The sequence below is a fragment of the Heptranchias perlo genome, chromosome 1 (genome assembly GCF_035084215.1).
Source record: "Heptranchias perlo isolate sHepPer1 chromosome 1, sHepPer1.hap1, whole genome shotgun sequence".
NCBI classification, from domain to species: domain Eukaryota; kingdom Metazoa; phylum Chordata; class Chondrichthyes; order Hexanchiformes; family Hexanchidae; genus Heptranchias; species Heptranchias perlo.
This window is the reverse complement of record NC_090325.1, coordinates 162,839,850-162,854,800: the sequence shown is the minus strand read 5'-3', so window position 1 is coordinate 162,854,800 and position 14,951 is coordinate 162,839,850. Positions and strand designations below refer to the sequence as shown.

Genomic DNA, 14,951 nt, shown 5'->3' with positions numbered 1-14,951 from the left:
CGAATTTTTTAAAAAATCACGTGATGTTCTGACCACATGGTGTCCGACCATGTGACATCTGGCCACGTGATGTCTCTAAATGTTATTGCATTTACCTTATAAAGATTGGGTCCCTGTAGTTGAATATCTTCACCTGTGGTTTCGCTCCAGCAGCCATAATATGAGAAGTTCCGAGAACCAAGAGCCCACCCATGAGCAGGTGAAGAAAGGAAACAGAGGGCAGGAAGAGGGGAAATTGAAGGTGGGGTATTATTTGCAGAGGGGAAACCAGAGGTGGAATGAATGTTAATTCTGCCAGTAACTAATAGTAACTCACTGAAGTTCCACCGATAACTAACAGTAATCTCATAATCAACTGCAATACAATAATTCACTGATATGTAACTGGTAGTAATAGGTGTAATGCTCTGATATCCTAAACTCACCTTCGCACCAACATTTCTAAATCACTCCTTGGGCTCAGACACAATAAAGGAGAGTATTCAATAAATGACAGAAATCACAGCAGAGGAGGCCATTTGCCCCCCAGTGCTTGTGCCGTCTCCTGTAACCCCATTCCCCCCCAGTTCCTTTTACATTCCTAATTTTCAAATATTTCTATCATTCCCTTTTAAAAGATGTTCTAGCCTCTACCTCAATAGCCAGCTGTGCTGAAGGATCTCACGGTCTAATAGCACTCAGTTCAAGAACCTTCCTTCTCCCTGGGTTCTTCCAGTGAGAATCCTTGGTCTCCGTTCCCTAGTTCTCCATTTGCCCACCGGTGGAAACAATCTTTCACTATTTGCCCACATTAAAGTCTCCAGGTTTCACTCACACCTTTACTGGCTGCTCCTCTCTCAGCACCAGTCTCACTCACTATGTTGCTGGTGCTGCTACTCCCGACTCCGCAGAAAATACTGGTCCCCACGCCCATCCCACTCCCTCAACTCCCCCCACACGAGCCCCAATCCCTTGATCCCCAATCTCCCTCTCTCCCCGCAACCCCCGACTCCCTCACCGAATGTTCCCGGCACACCAGATGGTCCCAGCTCTCTGCGGCAGGGGAAGGGCAGGTGCTGGGCACGTGACGTCACCGAGACGGAGGCTTCTCTGCAGCAGCAGCCAGTGACATCACAGGGGAGAGGGCGGGGGGGGTGGCTAGGAGTAGCACCCAGGAGATCCTGTCTCATTCTAGGAGACTCAAGGGTTGGCAACCCTAAGTATACCAGGGAGGGGAAAAACAGCTAGTGTTCCTACTCCTAATTGCTAGCCTGTGATCCTGCTGGAGGTTGGGTTGCCAACTCTGGTTGGATATATTCCTAGAGGTTTCATCACATGACCTCCCACCAACCTCTCCCACCATTGGTAGCATGACACGTCCATTTTCATGGCACACTGCCTTCCCACGCCAATTAGAATGCATGAACAGACTCTTCATTAACTGAATGATTCTTGATTGTCAGTCATACAGCCTTTTTTCCCCATCTCCAATATTTTTATAACTAATAAACAAAAGTGTTCAATGATAATGAAAAAAACACAATTTTTTAAACGCCTGTATGATTTTTCTCCCAAATTGCTGGCAGCAGTGTCCAGATTAATGTTTTATTCCTGGAGACTCCACGACAATCCTGGAAAGTTGGAATTCCTAGCTGGATGCCAACATCGGGTGTGAGCAATTAGGTCTGCCTGTGATGTCCTCCTTGGTCGAGCAGACTGCTAACACCCAAAGTATAGGCTCGCAGGCAAACAATGAGTGAGGTTAGGCACCAAAGGGCAGCCTTCTAACTACACCACATTGTGAGTCAACACTTTGAAGACAGGAAGGGAAAATAGGGAAAAAATTAGACAGTGAAAAATGTTTAAATGAGTTTGCAAACTGCCTCAGTTTTGCTGGTAATAAGTGTCAATCCTAATAGTTTTCTATTGTTGATATATTCCGCTCTTCTTCCTCTACGAAGACAATGACTCACTGTTTGACCCCAGCAGCTCCTTTTCTACTTGCAGCTGCCGCCTATTTCCTTGCCCCTTCTTCGTTTGATTGACAATCATGACCGCGCGAATAATAAAAATAGACAAGCAAAAAAAATTCAAATCTTAAACGGGAACCAACGTAGCCGCGCGCGGAGCCGCCATTGGCTGATTTCAATAGTCGCGGGATACTTGAACTGAAGAGGTTACCGTTGCCGCTGGTGACGTAGGGGAGAGGGTTCAGGGAGCGAGGGCTGAAAGTAGAACAGTAACTGCCCCAAAAAGCCCGTGGGGGAACCAACCTGCGCAGCGTGGAGTAAGGAGAAAGGGGAGGACGAAATATAGAGCGGGACCTGGCGAGAGGATAGCGAAGGACGGAGAGTTCGAGCCGGGGGAATCTGCGCTCAGCCACCGCCGCTTCTCTTCTCAGCGAGCCTGGGCTCAGCGAGAGCTGCCGCCGTCATCGCACAGACCTTCGGGGGGGGGTGGGGGAAAACAGAGGCCCGAGTCGGGGCCGGAGCCGCCGGTTTGCTCTGCTCGATCGCACCTTACGCGACGGTGTATTTTTTAAAATCTTTTTATTTTTTAATCTGATTTTTAAAAAAAATATCCCGGGGCTCGAGATGTTTCGGGCTTCTCGCGACGCTGCTTCTAGGAACTGGGAAAACGTGTTGCCATCGGACGCGAAAGCCGCAAGCTGGGAGGAGCAGGAGCAAGGAGGCCGGGAGTGGAATCCCGGCAGAACCGCCGCCATGGGCGGCAGGAAAGTGCTTGGCGTGTTACAGAGCAACCAGGCTTTGCAGCCCCACCGCAAGCCCGTAAGTAAGGCAGCGCCACCTCCTTATGTCACTGTGTGGCCTCTGCAGCTACAAGCTGGTGTCTCTAACACTACTTCAGGTACAGAAGGCTCTGGCTAATTCACCATTTCAAATGTATCAATGAGACTCTGGACATCAATAAATAGCTTTAAGTTCAAATTGCCCAACACGATTCCGTTCCCGTTTTACAACGGCCTGTGGTTACTTTGATCGGCTACTAACTCTTGAGAAAATTGAAGTTTTTTTTAAGTTGATGACTCTTGCTCACTTCTCGAGTTTAAAAAAAGCCAGTCTTAATCTTGTATATTTGTAGTTACCATTCCTTGCTTTTGTGTGATGCAGCATTTTATCGAAGGCAGTTCTTGTATGCAAGCCTTAAAAAAAAAATAAAGCTTGCCACTTCTTAACTTTATCAACCCGAAGACCCACAAGTTTAAACGACCTTACTGCTAGGCTGCTCTAGTGATATTACTTATTGGGTAAATCAAAAGAGCTCCATAGCAAACGGTAGGGGCTGTGCGTTCAAATTGGTGTCTCCCTCCAGAGTCATCGGACGCTGGGAAATCGTTACTGCCTGGTAGCGCGGTTTGCTGGGGTCCCGTGGTTCCGACGGGAATGAATTTGTGGGCTACGATAGAGCTGTTGTCAGTGATGCCACTAGAATGGCCAAGCACAGCTGAATACACATACAGACAATTCTAGAAAAGCAAAGTATTTTCAATATTGCTTGGGTAGTATTTCTTCCCGTCCTGTTAACTTAGTGGCCTTTTGTACATGTGGTGGACACCTCAGGAATTTGAATTTATGGTGGCTGCTAGAAGTGCAGGGATAATTGACTGATCCTGGCTGCCAATAGACAAGGATTTCTATAGCCTATTGTGGGGTTATACAAGCTTTTGTCTTCTATGGCTGTGGAATCCTTGGGAGTGAAGTATTAACGTTTATCCACCAATGTGGCAGCAGGGCTAAGTACAGCCATTTTCAAACCTCCAGGCCTACAAAAATTGAACAGGACAAATCAAAGATGCCAGGATTTGGGGCCTCTACTCTGCTGCCCTTCCCCTTTTCAATAATTCATTGCATGCTTCTGTAATTCTGCATTTCACCTCATGAAGGTGATGACTTGTCAGAATGTTTTCATGGGTATCAGCCCTCCACACTTCACCCAAGTAAGCCTGGACAGAGATGTTGAGGGTATTTGGCAAGGCTAGGCATCACAACTGAGCCTGATCTGTTGTCTTTTGCTTTCCAGTTATGCACTTTTTTAACAGCAGTGAACTCTGCTGTTATTTTCCCCCTCCACTTTCAGGATTCAGTCTGCAGTTGGAGCTACTGCAAACATTTTTTTAAAAATATGAAAATACTGTTTCAATACAACCTTTGAACAACATATCTATCATTAAAATGACTAATGTGGGCCTAAATAAAGTTTATTGCTCCTCTAATCCTAATGCCAACAAAAGTTTAGTGTTCTTCAAGCAAAAATCTGTTCTGTTTTTTTCATGCATCTCAACTGCACCTACAGGTTTCAACATCAGGAATTTTCTACAGCAATGATGAAAACTCTGGTCCAATACCAGCAGGAAAAGCACCAACAAAACCTTCATTCACTATTCACGTGGATGAGCCTGATGGTGCTCCACAGCAACGTATAAGCAGTAATGTAGGAACTGCTGCAAGTCTGACACTAAATTCAACTGTACTATCACTGGGAAATTGCCAGCCTTTGGCTTCTATTGAGTGTGCTGCAGATTTTAGCTTTGGTAAGTTTTGCATGAGGCAGTTGATCTGAATTTTGCTTATTGACTTTCTTTGCAACTTGTATTTTTAATCAGACATCACCATCCATCTCTATCTGTTCTAGGCTCTTGCTGAATGCTGCCTTGGTACTCACTATTGTGTTTACAGCATCTTAAGCAGCAGAGCAAGGGTAACTGAAGGTGTGCCTGTTTGGACTCTTTAGAGCCTGAAGCATTTGCTTTGGAATCTTCAGCCTGTTCTTTGCTAATGAGTGATTTACTCCCTTTTTTATAGAGGGAAAAAAATCTTTATGCACCATTTTCTTCCCTAGAAGGCAGTGATCCATGCTGGGGTGTAGGTCCACAGTGCTGGTAGCCCTCTGGCACACTGCCTGTTTCTGCATGTGAAGCTAGAAAGTGAGTGCTAGCATGCCATTTAACCACTGACAGCATCACATTGAAGCTGACTCCTTGTCTGGCCTGATGTGCTTCATAGCATAGGCCTTTGGATAGGAATCAGGAATAAGAAATCTGGTTATATTTCTCTACCCCTAGCTGATTGTCACAAGACCAGTTGGTGTATGGTCTGAGGAGCCCAAGTAGTTCCTCATGACTTAATCCTCTAATGTAGACGGATTAACTTTGTGGCTCTCTGCACCATCTCCAGGACGAGTTTCCCATGACTAAAACTGGAGCCAGAACTCAGTGTTCTCCTGACTTACTGTACTGATTTAGCAATATAGTTTAGCATTCTATTTTTTTTGTCCCCAATGACCGGATATATTAAGTACTGAACCTACCTACTAACACATTAAATCTTTAGACTTAGTTGGTTTGACACCATTTGGATCTTTCACCAATTTTGCTTTCTTCATGTAAAACAACTTGTACTGAATTTCATCTGCCATTATGTCCACTACACTTTATTTAATTTTTGTAGGTCCTTGGCTGCCTCATCAGAATTGACTGCTTTTTTGGTTTAGTTTCATCTGTGAATTTATATTGAGATGTCTGAATCCAGGTTGTTTTGTGTAAATTAGAAACTGTAGGAGCCATGGCAGTGTTCTTTGGGGCACTTCCTTCAATACTATTTCAGTTCTTTGACTAAGGAATGGAGAGGGTGGATGAGGGTAGTGTGGTTGATGTATATATGGACTTTCAAAAGATATTTGATACAGTACCACATAATAGACTTGTTAGCAAAATTAAAGCCCTTGGGATTAAAGGGATAGTGGCAGCATGGATACAACATTGGCTAGGGGCTGAGAGAGAGAGAGAGAGAGAGAGAGTAGTGGTGAACAATTTTTCAGATTGGAGGGAAGTACAGTGGTGGTCCCCAGGGGTCAGTATTAGGACCACTACTTTTTTGATATATTAATGACCTGGACTTGGGTATAGCGGGTAAACTTCAAAGATTGCAGATGCTACGCAACATGGAAATATAGTAATATCCTCCACATTGCTTAACAGACTTCAGGAGGATGTAGGCAGACTGGTGAAATGGGCAGACACATGGCAGATGAAATTTAATGTAGAGAAGTGTGAAGTGAGGCAATTTGGTAGGTAGAATGAAGAGGCAATATTAACTAAATGGTAAAATTTTAAAGGGGGTGCAGGAACAGAGCTGGGATGCACATACGCAAATCTTTGAAGGTGGCAGGATAAGTTGAGAAGGCTGTTAAGCATATGGGATCCTGAGCTTTATTAATAGAGGCATAAGAGTACAAAAGTAAGGAAGTTATGCTAAACCTTTACGTAACACTAGTTAGGCCTCAGTTGGAGTATTGTGTTCAATTCTGGGCACCATACTTTAGGAAGGATGTCAAGGCCCTAGAGAGGGTGCAGAAGAGAATTACTGGACTGGTGCCAGGGATGAGACTTCAGTTATGTGGAGAGAATTGAGAAGCTTGGATTGTTCTCCTTAGAACAGAGAAAGTTATGGGGCGATTTGATAGAGGTGTTCAAAATCATGAACAGTTTTGACCGAGTAAATAAGGAGAAACTGTTTCCAGTGGCACAAGGGTTGGTAACCAGAGGACACAGATTTAAGGTGATTGGCAAAAGAGCCAAAGATGACATGAGGGAACATTTTTATATGCAGCAAGTTGTAATGATCTGGACTGCACTGCCTGAAAGGGTGGTGGAAGCAGATTCAATAGTCCCTTTCATAGGGAATTGGATAAATACTTGAAGGGAAAAAATTTAGAGCTATGGGGAAAGAGCATGGAAATGGAACTAATGGATAGCTCGTTCAGAACCAGCACGGGCATGATGGGCAGAATGGCCTTCTCTTTTGCTGTACCTACTATATCATCTCCACTTCGTCTTCCTTAGATGTCACTCACTCAACAAGCCAAGTTTCTTCCTTTTCTTAAGCCAACTTCTTGATTTCTAAGTTTTTACCTCAAACTCATACTATAAACTTGTGTAAGTCTTGCAAATCTTTTTGGAAGCTTAAGCATGCCACAGCAAGTTCACTTGGGATATGAGAAAAATGGTCAGGAAGGATCTCTGAGGTTGTTAAATGCTTTGGCATATCCTTAAATTTTTGTAATTGCTTCCATTATTTTGCTAATTATAAGATTAATGGATCTGTAATTGCTTGAGTCTACTACTTTTCCTTGAAGTTTACTTTTAAAGCCCACCCTCAATCCCTTTTATTTTGTTACCCTAGCATCAATCCAGGCTGGGAGGAAAGAGTGAAAGAGCTATAGTGATAGGGGACTCAATTGTAAGGGGAATAGACAGGCGTTTCTGCGGCCGCAACCGAGACTCCAGGATGGTGTGTTGCCTCCCTGGTGCAAGGATCAAGGACGTCTCGGAGCGGCTACAGAACATTTTGGAGGGGGAGGGTGAACAGCCAGCTGTCGTGGTGCACATAGGCACCAACGATATAGGTAAAAAAGGGGATGAGGTCCTAAAAGCAGAATATAGGGAGTTAGGAGGTAAATTAAAAAATAGGACCTCAAAGGTAGTAATCTCAGGATTGCTGCCAGTGCCACGTGCTAGTCAGAGTAGAAATAGGAGGATATTTCAAATGAATACGTGGCTAGAGGAATGGTGCAAGGGGGAGGGATTCAAATTCCTGGGACACTGGAAACTGTTCTGGGGGAGGTGGGACCAGTACAAACCGGACGGTCGGCACCTGGGCAGGGCCGGGACCGCTGTCCTAGGAGGAGTGTTTGCTAGTGCTGTTGGGGAGGGTTTAAACTAAAGTGGCAGGGGGTTGGGAACCTGAGCAGGGAGAGAGAGGAAAGCGTAACAGGAAGGGACAGAAGGTATGGAGTAATAGGTAAAGTGTTAAAAAAGGAAAAAGCAGGAACTAAGCGTCACAAAACAGATTTGAAAGTTCTTTATCTGAATGCACGTAGCATTCGTAACAAAATGGACGAGTTAACGGCACAAATAACTACGTATGGGTATGATCTTGTGGCCATTACAGAAACATGGCTGCAGGGTGACAACGACTGGGAATTAAATATGCCAGGGTATTTAACAATCAGGAAGGACAGGCAGGAAGGAAGGGGAGGTGGGGTGGCTATGTTAATAAAGGAAGGAATCACTAATACAGATAGATGATATTGGGACAAAGCATCAAGATAATGAAACAGTTTGGGTGGAGAAAAGGAATAATAAGGGGGAAAAAACATTAGTGGGCTTAGTATATAGGCCTCCTAATAGTTGCAACTCTGCTGGAAGAAGTATTAATCAGGAAGTAGTCGGGGCATGTAATAAGGGAACAGCCATAATTATGGGGGATTTTAATTATCATATTAACTGGACAAATCAAATTGGGCAGAGCAGCCTTGAGGACGAGTTCATTGAGTGCATCAGGGATGGATTTCTTGAGCAGTATGTAACTGATCCTACAAGGGGGCAGGCAACCTTGGACCTGGTCCTGTGTAATGAGTCAGGATTAATTAATAATGTCCTAGTTAAGGATCCCCTTGGAACGAGCGACCACAACATGGTTGAATTCCATATCCAATTAGAGGGTGAGAAGGTTGATTCTCAAACAAGCGTACTGAGCTTGAATAAAGGAGACTATGATGGTATGAGAGCGGAATTGATTAAAGTGGACTGGGAAAATAGATTAAAGGGTAAGACGGTACATGAGCAGTGGTGTTCATTTAGGGAGTTATTTTACAACTTTCAAAATAAATATATTCCACTGAGGAAAAAAGGGTGTAAAAGAAATGACAGCCATCCGTGGCTAAGTAAAGAAATCAAGGATAGTATCCGACTAAAAACAAGGACATATAAGGTAGCCAAACTTAGTGGGAGGATAGAAGATTGGGAATTCTTCAAAAGACAGCAAAAAGTAACTAAAGGATTGATTAAGAAAGGGAAGTTAGATTATGAAAAGAAATTAGCAAAAAATATAAAAACAGATAGCAAGAGTTTCTATAGTTATATAAAAAGAAAATGGGTGGCTAAGGCAAACATAGGTCCCTTAGAGGATGAGACTGGGAAATTAATGGTGGGAAACATGGAGATGGCAAAAATGCTGAACAAATATTTTGTTTCAGTCTTTACAGTAGAGGACACTAAGAATATCCCAACACTGGACAAACAGGGGACTCTACGGGGGGAGGAGCTAAATACGATTAAAATCACTCAGGAGATGGTACTCAGTAAAATAATGGGACTCAAAGCGGATAAATCCCCTGGACCTGATGGCTTACATCCTAGGGTCTTGAGGGAAGTGGCAGTAGGGATTGTGGATGCTTTGGTGATAGTTTTCCAAAATTCCCTGGACTCAGGAGAGGTCCCGGCAGATTGGAAAACTGCTAATGTAACACCGTTATTTAAAAAGGGTAGTAGGCAGAGGGCTGGAAATTATAGGCCAGTTAGCTTAACATCTGTGGTGGGTAAAATTTTGGAGTCTATTATTAAGGAGACAGTAACGGAACATTTAGATAAGCATAATTTAATAGGACAAAGTCAGCATGGCTTTATGAAGGGGAAGTCATGTCTGACAAATTTGCTTGAGTTCTTTGAGGATATAACGTACAGGGTGGATAAAGGGGAACCAGTGGACATAGTGTATTTAGACTTCCAGAAGGCATTTGACAAGGTGCCACATAAAAGATTATTACTTAAGATAAAAAAATCACGGGATTGGGGGTAGTATTCTGGCATGGGTGGAGGATTGGTTATCGAACAGGAAGCAGAGAGTTGGGATAAATGGTTCATTTTCAGACTGGCAACCAGTAACCAGTGGTGTTCCACAGGGGTCGGTGCTGGGTCCCCAACTCTTTACAATCTATATTAACGATTTGGAGGAGGGGACCGAGTGCAACATATCAAAATTTGCAGATGATACAAAGATGGGAGGGAAAGTAGAGAGTGAGGAGGACATAAAAAACCTGCAAGGGGATATAGACAGGCTGGGTGAGTGGGCGGAGATTTGGCAGATGCAATATAATATTGGAAAATGTGAGGTTATGCACTTTGGCAGGAAAAATCAGAGAGCAAGTTATTTTCTTAATGGTGAGAGACTGGAAAGTACTGCAGTACAAAGGGATCTGGGGGTCCTAGTGCAAGAAAATCAAAAAGTTGGTATGCAGGTGCAGCAGGTGATCAAGAAAGCCAACGGAATGTTGGCTTTTATTGCTAGGGGGATAGAATATAAAAACAGGGAGGTATTGCTGCAGTTATATAGGGTATTGGTGAGACCGCACCTGGAATACTGCATACAGTTTTGGTCTCCATACTTAAGAAAAGACATACTTGCTCTCGAGGCAGTACAAAGAAGGTTCACTCGGTTAATCCTGGGGATGAGGGGGTGGACATATGAGGAGAGGTTGAGTAGATTGGGACTCTACTCATTGGAGTTCAGAAGAATGAGAGGCGATCTTATTGAAACATATAAGATTGTGAAGGGGCTTGATCGGGTGGATGCAGTAAGGATGTTCGCAAAGATGGGTGAAACTAGAACTAGGGGGCATAATCTTAGAATAAGGGGCTGCTCTTTCAAAACTGAGATGAGGAGAAACTTCTTCACTCAGAGGGTGGTGGGTCTGTGGAATTTGCTGCCCCAGGAAGCTGTGGAAGCTACATCATTAGATAAATTTAAAACAGAAATACAGTTTTCTAGAAGTAAAGGGAATTAGGGGTTATGGGGAGCGGGCAGGAAATTGGACATGAAGCTGAGTTCGGATCGGTCAATGCCCTGTGGGTGGCGCAGAGGGCCCAGGGGCTGTGTGGCCGGGTCCTGCTCCTACTTGTGTTCTTTAGATTTGTGGTTGGGATCAGATCAGCCATGATCTTATTGAATGGCGGAGCAGGCTCGAGGGGCCGATTGGCCTACTCCTGCTCCAATTTCTTATGTTCTTATGTTGCCACTTTGAGTTCCTCTAATCTGGTTTTCACCCTGCAGTATTGAGACTGCCTTGGTCAAAGGCACCAATGACATTCTTTGAACTGCAACTTGCTATCTTTCTTTGACCTGTCTGCTACTTCTGGCACCATTGATCACTACATTTTCCTCTGGTATTGTGTGTGCTGTCCCAAGACAGTCATTTTATCCCTTTTTTAATCTCTTCCTTCTTCCCACACTTTATTTTCTGCTTTATGAATCTTTTCAGCCTTAAGCACTCCATTATGTGAGGAGTGTGTAATTCAATTAAGTTATTGGGCTGCTTTTTTCCTTTTGTGAAAACAAATAGGAATAAGTAATGGTTGCTCTGAATTTTGTTCTAAATAGTGCCTAGTGTTATAAATATTGCCAAACTTGGTGCTGAATTTGCAGTGGCCTGAAAACTGGCTACTATCTTTGCTTAATGGCTGTGAGCAAGTTTTGCTTCTGTTCACTTGGGTTGCTTCTGCTCCTGTTAAAAGTTTGGGGAATCAAACTTTGTACATTCTACCTCTGCCATTTTTAATTTTTTAAAATTTGTGGTCATGTGGGTGAGGGAGCAAAATCACAGAATGGGGCAGCTTGTCTTTGTGCTGCAATGACCCTAGCTTCCAATTGTACTGGTAGTGCAATGCAGATTGTGCTAGCAGCAATTCAAGCAGCAACCCACAGTTGCACTGATCTATTATCCACAACTTGCTCTACAATGATGTCAGTATGGATACAACTACACAGGATTAGTCTACTGTGAGCATTAGTCCATTTTGGCCCATTTCAACTGAACAGTAACATCAGTCGAAGAATGGTGTACAACACTTGTCTTAAAATTAACGTGGCATTACCGTTGCTGATAGTGATTAGCCTCCTGCAGTGCTCTTGCTAAATTTCACTGGCAGCTTCATAATTCTTTTGGCACCAGTGCCAAGGGTGCATTATAAAGGCTGTTACTAAGTTGTATATGTAGTGAATGCCTGGCTGATCGGCTTCTAACTTCATTCTGGGGTCTGTACAAAATATTTGCTTCAGTGTGAAAGTAGTTGGATATTTGTAAGCAAGATGGACACTGATCATGTTACTTCCACTACTGTGCAGTGAATTAACATTGGCCAGAGTGGGAATTTAATCAGCTTTGTCTGCGTTTTTTTAAAAAGATTCCCCGATGTTGCTGGATATGTCGATATCTTCAGATGGTGAAGAAAAACGAGTAAATGCTAATGCATTACCTGAATATGCAGATGATATTCACAAATACCTAAGAGAAATGGAGGTAAAGAACTCTGAGCAGACTGTCCATTCCAGGCATCTCTATCCTTAGCTGTTGTGTTTGCAGATAATTGTAGGTTCAAAGCATCCAAAGATATATTGAATCTCATTGTAGAAGCATTAAGTTTATTTTTCTCCTTCCTTCTGAAGTGGTGACTTATGCTGGCATCCCTTTAGTACCTTACCCAAATGACCATTGTGTGCCTAGAAAGTATTGGTCAGCTGTTCAACTGTGGAGGATTCCAGCCAAGTCATCCTGTTTTTCCCAATGTTTACACTTTTATTGGCTAACAACTGAAGCCCTGGTTTATCTCCTTTTAGCCCAGGTACACCAAGTCCACATTGTAAGGATTTGACAACAGCCCTTGGTTGAGATCTGGTAATTCATAAAACTGATCAAATCTGGGACCTTGGTTGTACAGTTTTCCACTGCACTTGGCCATCAAGGGAAATAGAATGTAGATGTTGATAGAATCAAAACATGTGAAACATTTTTTTTCTTTTGGGCAAAGGATTAAACTGTGTTGCCTTGCTCTTAAGAATCTTGCTTGTTCAGCACCAAGTTACTGTTTGTTGAATAACTGATACTCTTGGCTGGTATCAAAAGGAGCAACAGCTGATATCTTGCAGAATTATATGCTGAGCAGAATGGATTGCACTTTCTGCATTGTTTTGTAAAATGATTATTATATTGACAATTGGTTGATAAAAGCTGGTGACCCTTGATAGTTACATCAATTAGTTTATATTGATCCAGTGAATTTACTGTATCTCTAAGGCATGTTGAGTGGGAAGAACAAGCCTGGATCAGTGGGCTTCATGGACAGGGTCAGATTTCTGGAAAACTGATATCCTGCATTTTTTTCACCAATTAGCTGAAATGTAGACCCAAAGCAGGATACATGAAAAAACAGCCTGATATAACCAACAGTATGAGGGCCATCCTTGTTGATTGGCTGGTGGAAGTTGGCGAAGAATACAAATTGCAGAATGAAACGTTGTATCTAGCTGTAAACTACATTGACAGATTCTTGTCATCCATGTCGGTCCTCAGAGGGAAACTCCAGCTTGTAGGAACAGCTGCCATGCTGTTGGCATCGTGAGTATGAACTTCATAGCTTTTTGCCCAATGATTTGAACTATTTGGGAACACTTAACAGTGGAACTATTTGATACCATAATAAGTATTTGTCCCTCTGCATGAAGGTGATTCATTCAGGGGCATAACTGCACAGCTGCCAGCAGCCTATTCCTTTGCTGCCTCCCAAAGTGTGAGCATGTGTTGACCGTATCTGCATACCATTTGGCACGTGTATCATAGCCAAGCTTAATTATTTTTACCTAATGTCTACAAATGCCGTTTCCTGCAGGATTTACTGGATTGCTATCAAAGGCACTTGACTTCCAAAGGCACTAGTTGCCTTACAAGTATCATGCTCAGGTGGCTGTTACTTGTGCAGGTCTTGGCAGTGAATGTTGTCCATGCAGTTTCCCTGTTTGGTGGGAGGGGGGCACACCACAGCTAAGTCAAATCAGATTCTGTCCTCTGCCCATATATATGCACTTTCAGCACAGATAATGGGTAGCAATGTGTAAACTTGCTTTTCTTCCCTCTCCTCTCTATTCCAAAGACATTATTCAGGGCAGCTTACAAACAACTGACTTAAAGTCTGTTTGTGTACAGGCCAGGGACCAGGCCTGTAACCTTCCTGGTCTGTTTACTATTTCTCCATGTGAGCCCACTGAGCCATGAGGGAGCCTAGAAAACATAATTGTTTGACTTCAGAAGTTTGTTTAATAAAACTGTTTAAGTTTAGGACCACTAATAGCAAAGATCAGTTATTACCTATTGTCATGTTTCAGGATCTTTTAATCACTTTCCCACACAGGATCTGGGGAAAATATAATTTTTAAATGTTGAAAGCATAATCTATTCATGCAAATCTTTTTAAGAAAAAGGTGGGGCCTAATGATTAGTTGGATTAATGAGCTAGCTTTGATGTTTCTTAGACCCAATAAGAAACAATTTGTTATGTCTATCAGTTACTGAGACAAACTAACACTCATTGCATTGGAAAGTCTTACTGAACAGAAGGAGATGAGACTGGGAGAGAAGCTGGCAGGCCTGGAAAAGGCTATGATAGTTAAATGGCAAGGAATAGCTAGAAATCAATTTATTGAAGTCCAACAAGAGGGGCCCAGATAGGAAGGACCTATTTTCCTTAGCGGAGGGGTCAATAACCAGGGGGGGCATAGATTTAAAGTGATAGGATTAGAGTGGAAATCAGGAAAAATTTTCACCGAGGGTGTTGGGGTTTTGGAACTCACTGCCTGAGAGGGTGGTAGAGGCAGAAACCCTCAACTTTTTTTTTAAAAACCTGGATGTGCGCCTGAAGACCAGTGACCTGCAGGGCTACAGACCAAATGCGGGAAAGTGGGATTAGGCTGGGTGGCTTGTTTCTCAGCTGGCATGGACACGATGAGCCGAATGGCCTCCTTCTGTGCTGTAAATTTTCTATGATTTGAAGATGATCCACTGATGAGGGGCAACATAACTTAGTCACTACTTTTGTATTACACAAGTATAGGTTGTAATGATACAAATTGTTAAGCTGCTTTATTTCAAGACTCAACTCACTGATAGTGGTGCCGCTTGCACAGGTATTTCCATTATCTGGTTCAGATCACAAGGGAATACTATTGTTACAGCCCCAGGTTATGCTATTCTACATGTAGATATAGGGCAGTGTGAATCTTTCTCCTCCTCCCTTTTCTTCCTTCCCAGCCTCCTCGATAAAAGTAAGGTGCTTGGACTGCTTA

At 43.1% G+C, this 14,951-nt stretch overlaps 1 protein-coding gene across 1 annotated transcript in view; it reads left to right on the top strand.

The window, feature by feature from the left end:
- The first annotated feature begins 2,141 nt into the window (after positions 1-2,141).
- The window catches only part of ccna2 (cyclin A2), a 28,128-nt gene continuing 15,318 nt past the window's right edge, over positions 2,142-14,951 (top strand). Inside the window, exons 1-4 of the mRNA XM_067993128.1 lie at positions 2,142-2,768; positions 4,294-4,531; positions 12,020-12,135; positions 13,007-13,230. Of these exons, the coding sequence (XP_067849229.1) occupies positions 2,574-2,768; positions 4,294-4,531; positions 12,020-12,135; positions 13,007-13,230 (773 nt within the window). The 5' untranslated portion in view covers positions 2,142-2,573. The remainder of the gene's footprint in view (positions 2,769-4,293; positions 4,532-12,019; positions 12,136-13,006; positions 13,231-14,951) is intronic.